Here is a 20,620-nt window from a genome sequence, read left to right on the forward strand (position 1 = left end):
TAACTCCTACAATCTTGGTCGTAGAGACATAAATTATACATCAAAACGGAGGAATTTAAGTTGGCTTCGAACAGAACCAAGAATGACAGAGCTGGGACTTACAGATTTGGAGCTAGGCCTCTCCAAGCAAGCAAAAGCCTACTTTTGCTCCCATTGACTTCCATTCAAATCAGAGGCAGGATTCTGGTTCAAAGTGCTTTTTTCCTGTGTTTTTAACTCGCCACCATTTAAATTCTGTTCGAAGTAGGGAAGAATAAATTACATCCCTGCGTTCCCCAGACCCTCCTGGCGCTCACGGTGAAAGAATTATTTTCATAACTCTTATGGTTTTATGTCAGGAGCGAGGAGTTCGGGAGGTGCGCACCAGTGATTCGGCAGTTCTGCTCTGCTCTTTTCTCAGTCTGTGTGCGCGTCAGCTGAGGTGGGGGCCGTCGTCATGACAACTCACTGAGCGTTCTCAGCTGTGAGCAGGCAGCTGAACTTTCACCTAATTTATTCAGTCCAATTGATCCAGATTATGGACTTCTCACCCAGTTTTGTCCTCCTAATGATTCTACATATGTCTTTGTCCTCTTCTCCTGTTTCCTCCTTGTCCTTCTCATGACAACAGGCCACATGTCCTCCTCTATTTCTCCTCCTCTGTCTGTCCTCTCATCATGTCCTTTGCTGCTCACTTACATGATGGACTGGGGTTCAGCTGCCAATTCACCTCTTTTTCAGCTCTTTCTGCTTTTTACAATAATTTCTTCTACATTCAACCAGTTCAGCACCTTTAATATTCACTTTCAGCTGTAAATCCTTTAACTATTGACTTCAGCTTCATGATTACTTCAGCTGGTGCTTAAGGAAGCAGACTTCAGCCATTTTCAGCCATGTTGAACCATCTTAAGCACATTTTACTTCAACTTTACACCATTTTAACTACATTTAAACACCAGTTTGAGCTTTAAATCCTTCCAACTATTGACTTGGGCTTCATATATGCTTCTTCAACAACCATGTTTCAGCCCTTTTCAGCCATCTTCAGCAATCTTAAGCACATTTCAGTTCCCCTTTTCAGCCTTTCAGCAGGTTTTAACTCCAGTTTGAGCTTTAAATCCTTCAACTTTTCACTTCAGCTTATTAAATGCTTCTTCAAAAAAGACTTTTCAACCTTTTTTAACCATCTTCAGCCATCTTTCAGCATTATAGTACAATCTTTCAGCGTGAAAGGCATTCACACTTGCTGTTATGCTAATAACAGCATTTTCTAGTTATAATAGTTATGCAGTGTTTTTTAGGTGAAAGTGGCCAAAATCAGACACGTTTTGCCCACTGTTTCAGCTGAAGGGGCCCCAGACACCACTGCCCCCAGCTGGCATCTACATGTGGCTTTTGTTACCTTCTCATTTCATTCATTCTTCACTCACATGCTAAATTGCTGTAAAGCCTCGCCCTGCAGTAATCAGGAGTCATTCCCCATGTAAAATGTTTCACCTCTAAAACGACGTGCATGCTATAGCAGGGGTGCACTGCACAAAAAAAACTCTTTTCGGTTTTGTTTAGCTTTTTTTTGGGATGAAGTGTAGGGTAATAGCACATTGTGTTACACTGGAGCTATGAAATGTTTTGTCAGGCTGAAGTCCCTCCCTAGTTTTAAGTCTCGTCTTAGGCACCACGAGTCGGGACTGGGCCTGGACTTCAGATTGCTGCAGTGTAGATTTGGAGGCAGTCAGTGATGTATTTTGGGGCCAGTCCATTTAAAGTTTTAAATACAAACAATAAAATCTTAAAACCAATTCTGACACGTTCAGGCAGCCAGTGCAAAGAAGCTAAAATAGGACTGATGTGGTCGCATTTCCTGGCACCGGTTAAAAGTCGTGCTGCGGAGTTCTGGACTAACTGCATAATGAATGAAGAACGCTGCAGTAGTCCAGACGAGAAGATATAAAAGCACAACCTGTTCAAAAAGATTAAAGATAAAAAAAGATTTAACATTTGATAAGACGAAGGTGATAAAAACTCAATTTTAAAACAGCATTGACCTGTTTATCAAGTTTAAAATCACTGACCATAGTGACGACAAGGCTGGTGACTTTGGGACAAACATAATTTTGGAGGGGTCCCAAGTCAAAGAGGGCATTCCAAAATACATAATACCAGTCTTTTCCTCGTTAAGTTTTAAAAGTTTTGGGCTAACCAAGTCTTGACGTCATCTAGACGTAATAATAAGGAGCGGTTTCTGGAGTTTATTAACATCCAGAATGCATCCGGCGAGGAACATCAGCCTGTCTGAAATAAAACTCTTCTTCAAAGACAGCAAGCTCAAAATCAGGTAAATAATTATATTTAGTAATAACTCAACATTTTTGTTAGAAAGAGCAGTTGCTCACTCAAGTCTGTAATAGCCTTGGTTTGTCTTGTCATCATAGCAAATTATTCTTATAGAGCACAATATATTTTATTCTTTTAGACCTTTAAATGAAAAATTTAAATAATAATATGGATGAAACTGCCATTAGTTTGTATCAGATCTCCAATACTTAGTCCATAAAACTTTACATCAACCATGTAAAGTTAACTGGGGAAACTTTTTTGTTTGGACCAGAGGGTCCGTGGACCGTGGAAATCTAGACTTGGTGCACAAATAATATTATTCCTAATATTGGAGGAATGAAGCAGCTGACAGTGTATAAGTGATATTTCCATGCATTTAGCTTGTATCTGAAATTGGTCACATGATGCTGGATCAATATTGAACATCTGGTTGGGGAATGACTGGGAAATAAAAACGTTAAAGTTCTAACTATTATAAATAACAGCTTTTAACGTTGGTTTCAGGTCTGTGACACCATCCTGGTGCCTTGCCTTCACTCAGCATCTCTTCTGCTGCATGGAGACCTGTTTCTGGCTTATCCGGCGCTGGACAAGTCCCAGCTCAAAGCACACCTGTCCCTCATCTATGAGAAAAGTTAATTTAAAGCTTGTAGCAGAGCAGTGCCTCTGAAGCAATTTCTCATGTAGAACAACCCTTTCTCAGAGATCTTCAGCTTCTCCACTCTGAAGAAGATCAAGATCTTCCTGAGAAACTCCATGACAGCGGATGCTGTGGCTCTGTTCTCCTTACAGAAGAAACTTGTGAGGGACAATCCTGACTTTAATAAAAGAGCAAAATTCCTCTACAAATGAACAGAGAGACATTACACAACTTTGTCCATTTTTACCCTCAACCATGTTTGAATTGTTCTTGGTGGAGTCAAGCATAAAATCAGTTTACTTTTCAGGCTCTAGGGATCATTAGTCAGTATTTAAAGCATTATCACTAAATGTAGACATGTTATAAAATTCCTGTCAATAGTTTTTAAATATTCTGATTTGAAATCAACTTTTTAGTTGACAGACCCTCGACTTCACCGTTTTGCACAGTTTAATTATGTCCAAATATATTTAATCTGATTTGTATTTAATTATTTATTAAACACTTTTCTTTTTTCTTTTTAAGAACATGTAGCAAATATGGACGTACAGAAGGAAGAAAAAAATAAAAAATACAAGCATAAAAAAAAGATAGTGGATTGCCATGTCACTACAGTTTGTTCCCATTATGTTATATCAGTAAAACCATCCTATTCCATTTCTCCTGCTCTTCACGAGGCTGAAGTTAGCTTCCGATTCGCAGCTTCCGATTCGCCAAAGGCGTAAAGGGCAATTCCACTTAATTTTTTAGACTTAACCCGTTTTAAACATGGTCCTATTAAAAAACTACAATACTTAACCTATCCAAATCTGGACTCAAATCTTCTAATCAGGATGTAGATTGATAAAAACACAGTTTGTGATTTGTGAAACCTTTATTCTATTTGTGAAAATGCAAAATAGCCTCATTTTATCTCATTTTTTGCATCTGGACCACATTAGACCTGGTCCTGTCGGAAAACTACAGCACTTAGACTCTTCAAACCTGGACTCAAATGTTCTACACAGCCCATTGATTCATAAAAACTCGGTCTCTGATTTGTGAAACCTTTATTCTATTTGTGAAAATGCAAATTACCCCCATTTTATCACATTTTTTTCCATCTGGACCACATTAGACCTGGTCCTGTTGGAAAACTACAGTACTTAGACTCTTCAAACCTGGACTCAAATGTCCTTCAGAGTCCATAGATTCATAAAAACCAAGTCTCTGATTTGTGAAACCTTTATTCTATTTGTGAAAATGCAAATGAGCCTCGTTTTGTCACATTTTTGGCACCTGGACCACATTAGACCAGGTCCTGTTGGAAAACTACAGCACTTAGACTCTTCAAACCTGGACTCAAATGTTCTTCACAGCCCATAGATTCATAAAAAAGAAGTCTCTGATTTGTGAAACCTCTATTCTATTTGTGAAAATGCAAATGAGCCTAGTTTATTCACATTTTTGGCACCTGGACCACATTAGACCAGGTCCTGTTGGAAAACTACAGCACTTAGACTCTTCAAACCTGGACTCAAATGTTCTACACAGCCCATAGATTCATAAAAAAGAAGTCTCTGATTTGTGAAACCTCTATTCTATTTGTGAAAATGCAAATGAGCCTAGTTTATTCACATTTTTGGCACCTGGACCACATTAGACCAGGTCCTGTTGGAAAACTACAGTACTTAGACTCTTCAAACCTGGACTCAAATGTCCTTCAGAGTCCATAGATTCATAAAAACCAAGTCTCTGATTTGTGAAACCTTTATTCTATTTGTGAAAATGCAAATGAGCCTCGTTTTGTCACATTTTTGGCATCTGGACCACATTAGACCAGGTCCTGTTGGAAAACTACAGCACTTAGACTCTTCAAACCTGGACTCAAATGTTCTTCACAGCCCATAGATTCATAAAAAAGAAGTCTCTGATTTGTGAAACCTTTATTCTATTTGTGAAAATGCAAATGAGCCTAGTTTATTCACATTTTTGGCACCTGGACCACATTAGACCTGGTCCTGTTGGAAAACTACAGTACTTAGACTCTTCAAACCTGGACTCAAATGTCCTTCAGAGTCCATAGATTCATAAAAACCAAGTCTCTGATTTGTGAAACCTTTATTCTATTTGTGAAAATGCAAATGAGCCTCGTTTTGTCACATTTTTGGCATCTGGACCACATTAGACCAGGTCCTGTTGAAAAACTACAGTACTTAGACTCTTCAAACCTGGACTCAAATGTCCTTCAGAGTCCATAGATTCATAAAAACCAAGTCTCTGATTTGTGAAACCTTTATTCTATTTGTGAAAATGCAAATTAGCCTCATTTATTCACATTTTTGGCATCTGGACCACATTAGACCTGGTCCTGTTTGAAAACCTTGACTTTGAAATCCCTACTCAAGTATACTAATCAGATTTGAGAGCCATAAAAACACACAATCACAAAACCCACAATCAGAAAACAAAATTTGTGATTTTTTTATTTTACATTTGAAAATGAAAATGATGGAAATCAGGAATCTTTTGCGGAAACATTACCCAGGTCAGATCCATCGTTTTCTCTGCAACCTAGAAATCCCAGAAAAACATATCACAACTCTTGAGACTAAACAATACACACAAAATGTTAATCAAAAAATTAACTGATTTTCTTTGAACTGGCTCAAAATACCCAGATGCAATGTTTCATTAAAAAACATGGCGATGATACAAATAAGTGAGTGAACTTTCAAACCTTTCTTTGGCTTTCTTTTTTTAAGGAAGGCCCCGCTTCTCCATTTCTATCTTTATTTGCATGAGTAGGGCTTGCCTCTCACTTGAAAAAAACATAGATCAACAAATTATCAACCCTATTAATATTACTATCTTATTGTATGCTCTTTTCAGAAATAGTGACTGTGTGTACTCTAACCTTTCCTCCATCTGCCCCTGGTCAACTTCTGCCACAGCCTCAGTCTGTGTCATGCTCCTTTTTTCTATCAGAGCCTGTAGTGTTGCCTGTATTACAAAAATATTTTTTAATTTACATTCCTTAATATATACTGGATTAAGCATTTTATGAAGATGTTTTTGTCAGTACATTATTGTCATTAGCCAATTTGGAAGTTTAATTTTGCCATCTAATTTATCTTTCTATTTATTTATGCCATTATTTTAGACCCTGCTCTTCCTCTCTTGATCATATCTGGCCTCCTATCTGTGTTCACACAGGACCTTCTTCACCCTACTTCAATAGTTTCTCTTGTTTAAATGAGGATCTACAAATTGGATTAACAGGTCTTTTTACCTATACATTTTGTATCCCTTCAATTTGATAACCTGTAGTTTCCTTTTAGACAATAAAAAATGTCATATTTGGTCCAAGTTTGTTTCTGGGTGATTTAATGCAGTATTTTGAAAACCTTCTTGTCCTTGCTGCTAAAGGTAAGCTTCATACATTTGATTTGCAGGAAGTTTTATTTACCATTTGGGTCAAATGTATCCTTGCTCAGTTGACCTTTTGACCTACCTCTGAAAGCAGCACATGCAGGATGAATTTAATCCTATCCCTGGCGATCATGGAGCACACTTCAGGAGACAGGTGTTTACAGCCAGCAAGAAAGCTTGACAAGTATGAAACAACTTTGTCAAGCTGTGCATCATCATCAAAGATGATAGGAACCCACCTTTCCTCAAACGAATAATGAGACCTCTCATCACCAGACACAATGGCCTGAAAAATAGAAATGAAAAGAACAGAAAAACGTCCTATTTTGATAAATCCTAGCTATTTTCTATTGACAGGCTTGGTACATCCTGGCCATCTTAATGAGAATGTCATAAAGGATTTCAGCTTCATAAAACTTAATGAAATACATGCTCACCCTTAACCTGTCCTCAGCACCTCTGTCTTCCACAATGAATTTTACCAGTTCTGCATTTTTCTTTTGCCTTTGGTCGACACTTTCAGCTGCTTTGTCCTATTACAAAACAAAACAAATGAAACATATTTATTTAATAACATGGTTTAGGATTAATTATTAATGTTATCTGATAAGCAGTCCCTGAACTACTGACCCTCACTAAATAGCTCCCCATACTTACCCTGACCATGAGCACGTGGCCAACATGTGGTTTTTTCCCAAGTTTTTTCAGCATGTTTGTGTTTGTAATGGGCACATCCCCACTTCCTGGTTTCTTCATTTCTTTTAGGCCATCATAAAAGTGCCAGTTTTTTTGTAGGCCCAGCCTGTGGAAAGCCACAAAGTGGTTTGCAGTCCCCAGGTGATAGGTGATGGCAACTGGTTCATACCTGTATGAAAAAAGTAGTGTTCCAAGTAAAATTCTCAAAAAGTTGATAATAAAAAAAAATAATAATAATAGTCACTTGACTTGTAAATTTAACTTACTTTCCACCAAGGATTGAAATGAGTTCTGGCAAGTCTGTAGGAAGCAGCTTCTTTGCAGCAAAGCCTCTGTGCACAACTGTAACCAATAAAAGACATGGCAGTCCATGCACAAAGGTGCGTTGCTGTGTTGCTTGGTTTTCAGTGCATGGATTTGGGCCACTAGAGACAGGAGTTAAAACAGAATAAGACAGAATAAAACAGTTAGTCAATGCCTGAAAACTTGACAACTAAAGCATTTAGATAAGTGAATTATGATAATAACTCAATAATATACCTTTTCAAATGTACTGTTCTGCAGTAAACCTAATCTTTAATTACTTAACATGAAATGGTGGTGATCTTATGTTTACATATTCCTATTATGATTCCAACAACCTAAACATGTGAATCCTTCCCGAACAAGGCAGTAATAATAAATAAAATTAAGGTATACTTCATAAATACCTTTTACATGGCAGAGATTTGATACTTTCACTGGCCCACTTGTCTATTTTAGCCTGAAAGTCACCAAAATCCTCACAACTTTGGGGAGAGATGGAGGGAAAAAAGAAAACAAAATTGATAGATTATGCCAATATTATGCTACAAATATGTTTTAAATGTCAAATAAAAAGCAGATTTTTAAAAATAATCAAAGAATACTCACAATATGTCAATGGAGCCTGAGATCCTTTTTACAACAGGGCAGTCTGGACTTTGACACTTTCCAGCAAGCTCTGTGTTTAGAAGGAATCCCAGTCTGTAAGTAACCATGTCCTCCTCTGTACCGAAGGCATTCCACAGTTGCCCTTTGAACCTTCCAATCTGGTTCAGCCACAGTAACTTTCCTTGGCCCCATTCCTTTTTGTTGAAATGGTCATGCACCTGCAGTAAGGTTGCTATCCATGGGTCAACATGTGAATGTTTCTGTAAGTCACTTTCTATGCCGGATCGTCTTTTAATTGCCAAGTGGATTGTGTACAGGAGGTTGTCAACTGTACATGTGTTTGTTAACTTGATTGTTTGATCGCCAATGGTCCCCTCCCCTCCCCACGGTGGACAGCATCCTTTTGTTTGTTGTGGTGCAGACAGTTTAACTTTCTTTCTTGTAGGTGGGGCACTGTAGTACCTGGATTTTCTCTTTTGGGTTGTGCGCTTGTGCCATTGCTCCTCTTGTGTCAGCGGAAGGGCCTCTGGGCCATCAGTGTCCTGTGCTTCTTTAGCACTTGATTTCATGGGGAGCCCCCTTTTCTTCCCCAGTGAAACTCCCTTCAGTCGTCCCACCACAAACTCATGCTGAACTTGGAGAAAATCCCCGGCTCTTCTGTGCAATTTAGAGGTGAGGATGACTGTCTTTGTGGTCCGAAACCAGTTCTCAACAGCAGCATTGCTGTCTCTTGTTTTCCCAAGAGCTGTTAGCATAATACCTGTCCAGAGAGGAACAACCCCTGCATAATGTAGTAATATATCAGTTATGGACTCACAGCAGTAAGGATTTGGCTCTCCATTTTTCTCTGTGTCATCCTCCTCCTCAGCTTCATGTTCTGTTTGCCTGACGATCCTTTCAATGGGGCCAAAGAATGGTGAAGACTTGGAGAAGGATTTTCCAAACTTTTCTGAATCATCAGGATCTTCCTCACCATCTTCCATTTCAACTTTGATTTGATCTGCATTCTGCTTGTTGATTGCATCCTTGAGAGCTGACAGATGTTTCTGACACCCATTTGTGTTCTTTCTTGCAGAAAAAACAAACACCACACTCTTCATCACTGATAAAATGTGGTTGAATGTTGACGTGTTTTGTAAGAGGGCAAAACAGTACAAGAAAAAGCGTTTTATATCTTTTTTGCACTGCATCTTGGCTAACTTCATGCTTACCAGCTTCAGCATGTGAGCAGCACAGAGGTGTAGGACTGTCATCTCCACTTTTCCATTTTCCTGGCACAGCTGGAAGCAAATCTTTAGATACTCTTGAACAGTGATGGTGTTGAATGCCTGAATTACGGCATGAATCATCGCCCAGCTGAAATCAGTTTCAACTTTTTGTGGTTTTAAGTGCTTCTGAAAAAGCTTAAAGAAGTCACGACGCAAGCAAGTTAGCCAGTGCAGAATTGTTGCCGTTGTTTGATCAGCTGAAATCATTTCAGCCACAGGAACCACTGTTTTGGTAGTAGACTGACACTCAATGCAAACTGCATAATAAAGAACAGATTGGCTGGCTGGATGAGGTTTGCCAACCACACTACCTGTGGCATCAAGATATAGCAAACAGCTGTTGCTCCTCTGTTTGTCTTGAAGAATCTCCAACTGGGACTCAGAATAGGAGTGTACAACAAAAGGTGATATGGCAATATATTGGATACTGCTGTGCTTGACTTTTGTGCTTGGTTCCTCTGCATCTAGTTTCTGCTGGAGTTCAAAACAGTCAATGAAAATATCTCGATCCAGGCAATTACCAAGATTTTTTTCACTGCTGATCTTCTGCAGAACTTGTACGGATTTCACATCATTGAAGTTTCCTGATAAAAGTTTATCTTCATCAGCACTGGCAAGTTGTTTTGTGTGGAGAAGCATGGGAGTCAATTCTCCAAGTTTATCTTTGATTTTTTGACGCTCAGGCTCTGTACAGTGACGTGCATGTTGTTCCTCACAACTGTGTATGACCCGTCCCTGGACACTGACATTTACAATTATGTCACCTTCAGTCATATCCGGATCTTTTTCTATCGAAAGAGAGTAATTTGCACAGCCAGTGAATTTGCAAACAGCCTTTCCTCTCCAGTAACACTTTTTAGCCTTTCGGCTCTTGTTGCTTTTTACTTTGTTGACTTTGAATGACAGCACACAATATTTGTTTACTCTTGCAATTTTCTCTGTCATATAATCAGTCCATCCTTTCTTTAACACTCTGTATCCTTCTCTTTCATCTGGTTTTATTGCAGACCACTCTTCTCTTGTTAGACTGACAGAAAAGTTTGGAGGACAAGATGGAACTTCACTTTCAAAGGCTAGGCTTCTTTTTATGCCCTCCATCTGTCCGGAGTTTGTTTTTTGTGGATTTTTGCTGCAGGAAGGACAGTACCAAGGGGATATAACTGAAATGTCATCCACACTTTGGTAACCCACACAAAGAGGATGAAACCAATCCTGACAGAGACTGCACTGAGCATATGGCTCATTTGGATCGTTTGGCTGTTTACAGACACAAAATAAAGTATCTTTTGAATACTCTATGTTAAGATCTTCACTTCTATTGGCCATTTCCGCTCCCTCATGGGTCAGAATCAAATGTTTTTCCTGCTCAGCTTTTTGATCTTTAGCCTTAGTCTGGTTATCACCATCAGAGATAATGCTCAGAGTGCTTTCTGCTTTAACAAGATTCTGAGATATTTCAGTATGATCATCAGCTTCCTTTTGAGAAAATGATTGTTTTCTGTCAGGAAGGGGCTCAGCTGTGGTCTCCTCTCGAACTACATTTGTTCCTTCTTTTTCTTTAAATGTCTGCATTTTCTTTTCCACTGTATCTCTATCACTCTTGGTCATAGAGATGTTTTCCTGAAACACTATTTTCTCAGTGTTTTTTTCTCTTCTGTCAGACTCATTTATGTTCTCATGACGTTGAAAAGAGCTTACATTCTTGGTTTTCTCCCTCAACAGTGTTCTTGTCCTAACAGACTTTCTGTCCTTGTGCCATATCGTGTACAGCCATTTCTTTTTTTTTACTGACTTGTCATTGAATATCATCCCTGCCACATCACCCCACATGGGACTGTTCCAAGAGATTCTCTTTTTCAGATTTGCAAATACTGTGAATCCAGCAACCAGCTTGTCCTCTCCTCCTGACTCTGACCATAAATCTGGATACCCACGTCTTTGCCCTCTTTTTAACTTTGCCATTTTTTAATCCTGATGAGTGAAGGAAAAAATAATTCTGCTAAGTCCTGGGAAAGTAATAAAAAACACATTATTGTATATATATATATATATATACACACACACACACACACACACACACACAGGTGCTACCCGGAAAATTAGAATATGCTGGAAAAGTTGTTATATTCACACAACATAAACCAGTACTAAATGAAGATCCAAGAGTTAACTTTCAGAGGCCTGACATCTTTTTTATTTAAAATCCGTTTTTTATTGATTTCAAGAAATATGCAAATTTTCTAATTTGGGGTTTTCTACAAGTCGGAAAATTAGGATATCCTGAATAACGGCATGAATTTCTGTAACTTAATTTCACAGATGAAATGTATGTATATGTTAATTTCATCTGAGAAAGTACGGTAAAAATAAAATGCATGCAGTTATACAGGATATTCTAATATTCCGACTAGTACCTGTAACTTAACTTCAAAGATTAAATGTACACATGTTGACAAATAGTATGCAAATCTATATATTTACACTTTTATTTGTATATATTTTGCCAATCATGATTTGCAGCTTCAGAAAAACTCAAATTAAAAAACTCTGAAAATCTGCATATGAAATCAATAAAAAACGGATTTTAAATAAAAAAAAGTCAGGCCTCTTAAAGTAAACTCTCGGATCTGTATTTAGTACTGGTTTATGTTTAATTGCCTGAATATAACAACTTTTCCCACATATTCAAATTTTCCAGGTACCTGTATGTAGGCCTATGTATGTATTAATTCGCATTGGCAATTAAGTCACAGGGCCTTGGGTTGGAATTGGACAATATGGGCATATTAGCACAGATATAGACAAACAATCTATAAAGAATTGTAATTACACGTTTGTTCGTGTTTATTACTAGGTACGTAGTAAGCTATCATGCACCATCCTTAAAAAACTAAAAATCGTCGCAATTAAAGCTCACTTTTCGCCCATGTCATTTAGCATAATATCGCTATGCTTCTGGAGAATCTTTTAAAATTAATCTTGGCCTCGGTTTATTTAAAGTAGAGCAACCTCAAATAAACATTTCGAATCTGGTTTGAAAGTGCAGTAGCCTATTTAAACAACTTACCGAGAGATTGCAGATGGGTTGAACTGGCTCAGATATGCAACCGCAAACTGCATTATTTTTTCTGGAACATCAGTAGTCGGACCTGGATGTCTCGAAACCTGTATTAGAACCTGTAGCGTTGAGGTGACCTACAACGTCTAGCTTACCGTCTTACCTTAAGTACGACGGTCGGTCCTTGGCTAGAAAATGACAATTGACACCATATCCACTAATCTAAAACAGTATTTTCTTTCTTTATTTTCTTTTTCAACCATGCTGACTCTAAATAGGCTTATAATCTTTTTAGCCAAATTATTTATGGGCTTAGTCTTTAGTGTAGTTAACTATAGCAACAATGAAGAATAGATTTTAACGATATGTACAGTATATATGTGTGTGTGTGTGTGTATAGGTGTGTGCGTGTATGTGTGTCTGCGTGTGTGTGTGCGTGTGTGTGTTTGTCAAAAGGTACATTAACATGCGAAGTTTACCGACAAAAAAGTTTGTTTTTTTTACCACTTTCATATAGCACTGCACTGAGGTTTTGATGCCAAACTTAGAATAAAGGTTTCACAAATCAGAGACTTGGTTTTTATGAATCTAAGGACTCTGAAGGACATTTGAGTCCAGGTTTGAAGAGTCTAAGTGCTGTAGTTTTCCAACAGGACCAGGTCTAATGTGGTCCAGATGGAAAAAATGTGATAAAATGGGGGTAATTTGCATTTTCACAAATAGAATAGAGGTTTCACAAATCAGAGACTTCTTTTTTATGAATCTATGGGCTGTGAAGAACATTTGAGTCCAGGTTTGAAGAGTCTAAGTGCTGTAGTTTTCCAACAGGACCTGGTCTAATGTGGTCCAGATGCCAAAAATGTGACAAAACGAGGCTAATTTGCATTTTCACAAATAGAATAAAGGTTTCACAAATCAGAGACTTGGTTTTTATGAATCTATGGACTCTGAAGGACATTTGAGTCCAGGTTTGAAGAGTCTAAGTACTGTAGTTTTCCAACAGGACCAGGTCTAATGTGGTCCAGGTGCCAAAAATGTGAATAAACTAGGCTCATTTGCATTTTCACAAATAGAATAAAGGTTTCACAAATCAGAGACTTCTTTTTTATGAATCTATGGGCTGTGAAGAACATTTGAGTCCAGGTTTGAAGAGTCTAAGTGCTGTAGTTTTCCAACAGGACCTGGTCTAATGTGGTCCAGATGCCAAAAATGTGACAAAACGAGGCTCATTTGCATTTTCACAAATAGAATAAAGGTTTCACAAATCAGAGACTTGGTTTTTATGAATCTATGGACTCTGAAGGACATTTGAGTCCAGGTTTGAAGAGTCTAAGTACTGTAGTTTTCCAACAGGACCAGGTCTAATGTGGTCCAGATGGAAAAAATGTGATAAAATGGGGGTAATTTGCATTTTCACAAATAGAATAGAGGTTTCACAAATCAGAGACTTCTTTTTTATGAATCTATGGGCTGTGAAGAACATTTGAGTCCAGGTTTGAAGAGTCTAAGTGCTGTAGTTTTCCAACAGGACCTGGTCTAATGTGGTCCAGATGCCAAAAATGTGACAAAACGAGGCTAATTTGCATTTTCACAAATAGAATAAAGGTTTCACAAATCAGAGACTTGGTTTTTATGAATCTATGGACTCTGAAGGACATTTGAGTCCAGGTTTGAAGAGTCTAAGTACTGTAGTTTTCCAACAGGACCAGGTCTAATGTGGTCCAGGTGCCAAAAATGTGAATAAACTAGGCTCATTTGCATTTTCACAAATAGAATAAAGGTTTCACAAATCAGAGACTTCTTTTTTATGAATCTATGGGCTGTGAAGAACATTTGAGTCCAGGTTTGAAGAGTCTAAGTGCTGTAGTTTTCCAACAGGACCTGGTCTAATGTGGTCCAGATGCCAAAAATGTGACAAAACGAGGCTCATTTGCATTTTCACAAATAGAATAAAGGTTTCACAAATCAGAGACTTGGTTTTTATGAATCTATGGACTCTGAAGGACATTTGAGTCCAGGTTTGAAGAGTCTAAGTACTGTAGTTTTTCAACAGGACCTGGTCTAATGTGGTCCAGATGCCAAAAATGTGACAAAACGAGGCTCATTTGCATTTTCACAAATAGAATAAAGGTTTCACAAATCAGAGACTTGGTTTTTATGAATCTATGGACTCTGAAGGACATTTGAGTCCAGGTTTGAAGAGTCTAAGTACTGTAGTTTTCCAACAGGACCAGGTCTAATGTGGTCCAGGTGCCAAAAATGTGAATAAACTAGGCTCATTTGCATTTTCACAAATAGAATAAAGGTTTCACAAATCAGAGACTTCTTTTTTATGAATCTATGGGCTGTGAAGAACATTTGAGTCCAGGTTTGAAGAGTCTAAGTGCTGTAGTTTTCCAACAGGACCTGGTCTAATGTGGTCCAGATGCCAAAAATGTGACAAAACGAGGCTAATTTGCATTTTCACAAATAGAATAAAGGTTTCACAAATCAGAGACTTGGTTTTTATGAATCTATGGACTCTGAAGGACATTTGAGTCCAGGTTTGAAGAGTCTAAGTACTGTAGTTTTTCAACAAGACCAGGTCTAATGTGGTCCAGGTGCCAAAAATGTGAATAAACAAATCTAATTTGCATTTTCACAAATAGAATAAAGGTTTCACAAATCAGAGACTTCTTTTTTATGAATCTATGGGCTGTGAAGAACATTTGAGTCCAGGTTTGAAGAGTCTAAGTGCTGTAGTTTTCCAACAGGACCTGGTCTAATGTGGTCCAGATGCCAAAAATGTGACAAAACGAGGCTAATTTGCATTTTCACAAATAGAATAAAGGTTTCACAAATCAGAGACTTGGTTTTTATGAATCTATGGACTCTGAAGGACATTTGAGTCCAGGTTTGAAGAGTCTAAGTACTGTAGTTTTTCAACAGGACCAGGTCTAATGTGGTCCAGGTGCCAAAAATGTGAATAAACAAATCTAATTTGCATTTTCACAAATAGAATAAAGGTTTCACAAATCAGAGACTTGGTTTTTATGAATCTATGGACTCTGAAGGACATTTGAGTCCAGGTTTGAAGAGTCTACGTGCTGTAGTTTTCAAACAGGACCAGGTCTAATGTGGTCCAGATGGAAAAAATGTGATAAAATGGGGGTAATTTGCATTTTCACAAATAGAATAAAGGTTTCACAAATCAGAGACTTCTTTTTTATGAATCAATGGGCTGTGTAGAACATTTGAGTCCAGGTTTGAAGAGTCTAAGTACTGTAGTTTTCCAACAGGACCAGGTCTAATGTGGTCCAGGTGCCAAAAATGTGAATAAACAAATCTAATTTGCATTTTCACAAATAGAATAAAGGTTTCACAAATCAGAGACTTGGTTTTTATGAATCTATGGACTCTGAAGGACATTTGAGTCCAGGTTTGAAGAGTCTACGTGCTGTAGTTTTCAAACAGGACCAGGTCTAATGTGGTCCAGATGGAAAAAATGTGATAAAATGGGAGTAATTTGCATTTTCACAAATAGAATAAAGGTTTCACAAATCAGAGACTGAGTTTTTATGAATCAATGGGCTGTGTAGAACATTTGAGTCCAGGTTTGAAGAGTCTAAGTACTGTAGTTTTCCAACAGGACCAGGTCTAATGTGGTCCAGGTGCCAAAAATGTGAATAAACTAGGCTCATTTGCATTTTCACAAATAGAATAGAGGTTTCACAAATCAGAGACTTCTTTTTTATGAATCTATGGGCTGTGAAGAACATTTGAGTCCAGGTTTGAAGAGTCTAAGTGCTGTAGTTTTCCAACAGGACCTGGTCTAATGTGGTCCAGGTGCCAAAAATGTGACAAAACGAGGCTCATTTGCATTTTCACAAATAGAATAAAGGTTTCACAAATCAGAGACTTGGTTTTTATGAATCTATGGACTCTGAAGGACATTTGAGTCCAGGTTTGAAGAGTCTAAGTACTGTAGTTTTCCAACAGGACCAGGTCTAATGTGGTCCAGATGGAAAAAATGTGATAAAATGGGGGTAATTTGCATTTTCACAAATAGAATAAAGGTTTCACAAATCAGAGACCGAGTTTTTATGAATCAATGGGCTGTGTAGAACATTTGAGTCCAGGTTTGAAGAGTCTAAGTGCTGTAGTTTTCCGACAGGACCAGGTCTAATGTGGTCCAGATGCAAAAAATGAGATAAAATGAGGCTATTTTGCATTTTCACAAATAGAATAAAGGTTTCACAAATCACAAACTGTGTTTTTATCAATCTACATCCTGATTAGAAGATTTGAGTCCAGATTTGGATAGGTTAAGTATTGTAGTTTTTTAATAGGACCATGTTTAAAACGGGTTAAGTCTAAAAAATTAAGTGGAATTGCCCTTTACGCCTTTGGCGAATCGGAAGCTGCGAATCGGAAGCTAACTTCAGCCTTGTCTGCTCTTCTCGACATAGATCTCCTTGAGTTCTTATGTTATGGGTCAACAATTTCTTTGCATTTCTCTCCATTTTTTGCCAGTCCTGCTGGTCCTACAGTCACACCTCATTCTCTTTCCCATCTCAGTTTTACATGAGGTTGTATTTCCTCTTCTCTCCATTACATTCCTGTCCATTGTAGATATGAGTTGTGTGTTTCCACTATGATACAAATTATTCCATTTTTATCCAGGTTTAGCTTGTGTTTTAGTCTGCCCCCCAAGAAGTTCCCTTTTTTTTTATTAATGTACATAATGCTGTTACTGTTTCACCTCCATTGTTTAAATATCTGGTCATGAGAATCAGGGACAAAGCATCTGTCATTGGCTATCCACCACAGCATCCCACAAGCTCTTTCTCTGGTTTATATTTACATACTATATTAAACCACAGCTTTAACGTGAATTGGGTGACATCACTTCTTCTCTGTCTCCAGTAAGACTGAATTTCTGTTCTAAATTTTCCATTTGGTTATACAGTCTTTGTCGCAGCAACAAATTCTAGGTCTAATTTGTGCTGCATAAAAATATTCCTTAAAATTCTGCAGTGCCATTCCTCCTTTATCTTCACCTGTCTGTAATGTTTCATATTTGATTCTTGGTCTACGAATGCTCCATGTGTATCTAGAAATGATTTTATCCCATCATTTATATTTTTTCTGGTATCTCAGTAGGAAGTAACTGGAATAGGTCGAGAGGAAAGAACACTCATTTCTATGGTCTATTTTTGAACCAATATCTAATGAAAGAATGCTCCACTTGTCCACATCACTGCTGTTCTCTTTGTCCGTTTGATGTAGTTAGCGGCTTCAAGTCTTCAAGTCTTTGTGTTAGAGTAACCCCAAGGTATTTGATTTTTGTTGCTCTCCAGTTTAGATCATAAGTTAGTTGTACGTTTCTGGATGTTAAATAATTGAATGTTAGGATTTGTGTTTTAGTCAAATTAAGCTTTTATCCAGAACTAAAGCCAAATGTCTCAAATTGTTTGATTAACATGGAAATTCCTTTGTCTGGGTTCTCTAAAAAACAACTTACATCAGCAGCAAAAAGTCCAGAGGTGTGCTCTTCTGTCCTGACACGGACCCCTTTCAGATCTGCGGATTCTCCCTGATTGCTTGAGGCAGGGGTTCAATAAACATTGCAAACCAGGTTGGGGACAGACAGCAGCCCTGCCTGGTTGACCGTTCTAAGGTTAAACAGTCAGGCAGCCATTTATTTCAATCCTTGCTGTCGGTTTTTGGTAAAGTGTTTTAATACAGTAAAAGTACAAACTTTTCAACTACCAGATATAGAAAGTCCAACTCACACTGTTGAATGCTTTTTCTGTGTCAAGGCTTGTTAAGACTGCTCTAGAATAATAAACTATTAATAATAATAAAGAGTGCATATAGTTTTGAAATAATAGCGGTATACAGTGTGTAATTCCAATGTGGTTTCCTTCTGCAAATGGCAAATAAACTAAACTAGTCTGCACTGAGTAGTGACATAGGCCGGTAATCTGAGCAAGTCTGGCTTTTCTGGTTTTTCTTGGGGATCACTGTTATCCCGGCTTCATGATGGATAAGGGTTTAGGGTTAGCTAGCTCCCAAGAAAAGTTTTAATTTGGTTTATGGTAGTAAGATGGGGCTGGCTATACAGGTGATTGGTCTGTTAAACATTTGGGCAATAAAAGTTAATTCATTGTTTGTGCGCTTCTCAAAACTTCAGTCCATACCACATGGTACAAAAGCTGGAGTTTTTGCAATTTCCGAAGCTTTGCTTACTGAGCTTGATAGATTTAATTTCTTTTGTATGTTTGACTTCATTGTTTCTTTGATCCAATAGTTCTGGATCTTGAGACCTCTTTTTACTGCTTTCCTTTTTAAAGGGCAGTTATTCTAAGGCCATCCTCGGGCAAGCTCTTTGTTCCATTTCCAACTATATTGTATCTTTATCTTTGGTTATCCATAATATAAGGGCTCTAAGATCAGGTAGGTTTAGACCACCCTTGTTCTTGGCTGATAAAAGTGTTTTATATTTGATTCTTGTTTTGCCATATCCTATTCTACAGTAATTTAGCAGATGCTTTTGTCCAAAGCGACCTACATCCGAATGTGGTTGGGCGAAAGCGTCAAGGGGCAGCGTGGCTCAGTGGGTAGAGTGGTCGTCTTGTAGCCTGAGGGAATTCAATCCTTGGCCTGTCGAGTTCATTTTGAGGTGTCCCTGAGCAAGACACTGAACCCCAAATTGCTCCTGATGGGTTGTGGCAGCTTCCACCATCAGTGTGTGTATAATGTAAAGCGCTTTGGGTATCATTCCAGGTATAGAGAAGCCCTATATAAATACAGACCATTTAGCATTTAAGGGTCCTGCCTAAGGACCCAACTGGAAGGTGGTAATATTTGTCCCCTGTGGGATTCAAACCTAGGGTCTCCTGCATGGCAAACGCATTCACTGCCAACTGAGTTATCCATAGGAAGTAAGACACAGTTGTAATAGAACTCTTGGCAAAATGTTCATTCTAATTGTTTCTACCGTCCCGATGAGATTCAGAAGTAACATCTCCTATCTATCCAGATTCTTCTGAATTTGATGTATCAGCTTCCCATAATTTGCATTAAATAACTGTCTAATTTAACCAAGAAATCTGAGCAACAGCCATTAACTCTAATTTGAGGATCTTTGTCAATCATTTTAACCCTCTCTATGAAAGTCTTAAGAAATCCAAACACTGACAGAGTCTGATATAAAAAGCTCAAATTAACCTGACCAAAGGCCTTCTGGGCATCTAAACTTAGCAGCATAGAGGGCTGAGATTTGTCCTTTGCACTTGATATAACATTTAATATCCTCCTTATGTGGCTGTGAAGGGAACATAGCACATTTTACAGGCTATTCCAAAATACGGGACAAGGTTCCTCCTCTACGATCTCATGACGTCAATTACCAATGTTCAGGGATTTCTATAACATTCACTGATAACAGCTTGCATGTGAATTAATGACGAGAGGGAGCCTGACCAAGTGTCCATAAATGACGAGTAAGGATTGGGAATGTGTTGGGTGTCCATTTTTCATTACAAGGACAAAACCAATAGAACTTTTCCCTAAGGTCCAATTTACATCTTATTCCCGATTACCATAGAATGATTTCTGGTTCAAAGCCTGAAAGACAGAACAGTGAGTTCTGGTGAATTTAGACAAATTTAGGTTGGCTGAAAAAAACATAGTTGGAATCCAACAATGTCAGCAATATGTTACACACCACACTGCAAAAGACAGTCACACTCCAGACAGACCCAGCTGACTGATGGCTCGTTGTATAGAGGTCCAAAACCTTTGATTCTGTTTGGATCAGCCGGCAGACTTGGTTTGATTAAATATTTTGAAAACTAATTCTATGCAAACATAACTTTAAGCCCTGAAGCACAAACAGAAATCTTCACACATGGAAATTTTTGGCTGCTCTAAGCTACAAATAGTCTAAGGTCCCTGTGCAGGTTCAGATGAACATTACAGAGGCGGTCTCAAAAGTTTTTCCTTCTCAAACTCTCACTTTCTTCAATAAAAAGTGCAGCCACAGTGTACATTTGAGTGGGACTACCTCATTGATGAGCATCCTAGAGGCCATGGTGAGGCGGGTTCTGGGGGAGAAGTGGCTGGTGATCATCAGCCTCAGGCCAGCCTCAGAAAAGGAAAGCTGGTGGGGGTATGAAGACAACAGCTCATCCACCATCAGTACAGACAACTTTCTGTGGTGGTTTGCTGTTGGATGAACAGACACACACAGATAAACCGGGTAAAGTGAGCCTGACTCAGTTCATATATACTTTAGTCATCCATCTATCCATTTTCTATGGACTGAAGCCCATC

General features: G+C 38.3%; 2 protein-coding genes across 4 annotated transcripts in view; both read right to left on the minus strand.

Annotated features, from left to right (window-relative positions):
* LOC121655186 (sodium/potassium/calcium exchanger 3-like) overlaps window positions 1–20,620 on the minus strand; it is a 150,348-nt gene that overhangs the window by 9,476 nt on the left and 120,252 nt on the right. Inside the window, exon 12 of the mRNA XM_042009661.1 lies at window positions 20,352–20,512. Coding sequence (XP_041865595.1) covers window positions 20,352–20,512 — 161 coding nt within the window. The remainder of the gene's footprint in view (window positions 1–20,351; window positions 20,513–20,620) is intronic.
* On the minus strand, window positions 5,424–9,572 carry LOC121655185. 3 transcript variants are annotated; one of them, XM_042009658.1, is made up of 9 exons: window positions 7,976–9,572; window positions 7,774–7,851; window positions 7,330–7,488; window positions 7,025–7,232; window positions 6,805–6,900; window positions 6,450–6,653; window positions 5,853–5,938; window positions 5,676–5,756; window positions 5,424–5,509 (listed from the first exon to the last, which is right to left on the minus strand). In XM_042009658.1, the coding sequence occupies exons 1-8, from the start codon at window positions 9,448–9,450 to the stop codon at window positions 5,696–5,698; spliced, it is 2,367 nt and encodes a 788-aa protein (XP_041865592.1). In that variant the 5' UTR covers window positions 9,451–9,572; the 3' UTR covers window positions 5,424–5,509; window positions 5,676–5,695. The 3 variants fall into 3 exon arrangements, with proteins under 3 accessions (XP_041865592.1, XP_041865593.1, XP_041865591.1); XM_042009659.1 differs by lacking the exon at window positions 5,424–5,509 and having other exon boundaries at window positions 5,676–5,938; window positions 7,976–9,032; window positions 9,069–9,572; XM_042009657.1 differs by lacking the exon at window positions 5,424–5,509 and having other exon boundaries at window positions 5,676–5,938.

The sequence above is a fragment of the Melanotaenia boesemani genome, chromosome 16, assembly GCF_017639745.1.
Source record: "Melanotaenia boesemani isolate fMelBoe1 chromosome 16, fMelBoe1.pri, whole genome shotgun sequence".
NCBI classification, from domain to species: domain Eukaryota; kingdom Metazoa; phylum Chordata; class Actinopteri; order Atheriniformes; family Melanotaeniidae; genus Melanotaenia; species Melanotaenia boesemani.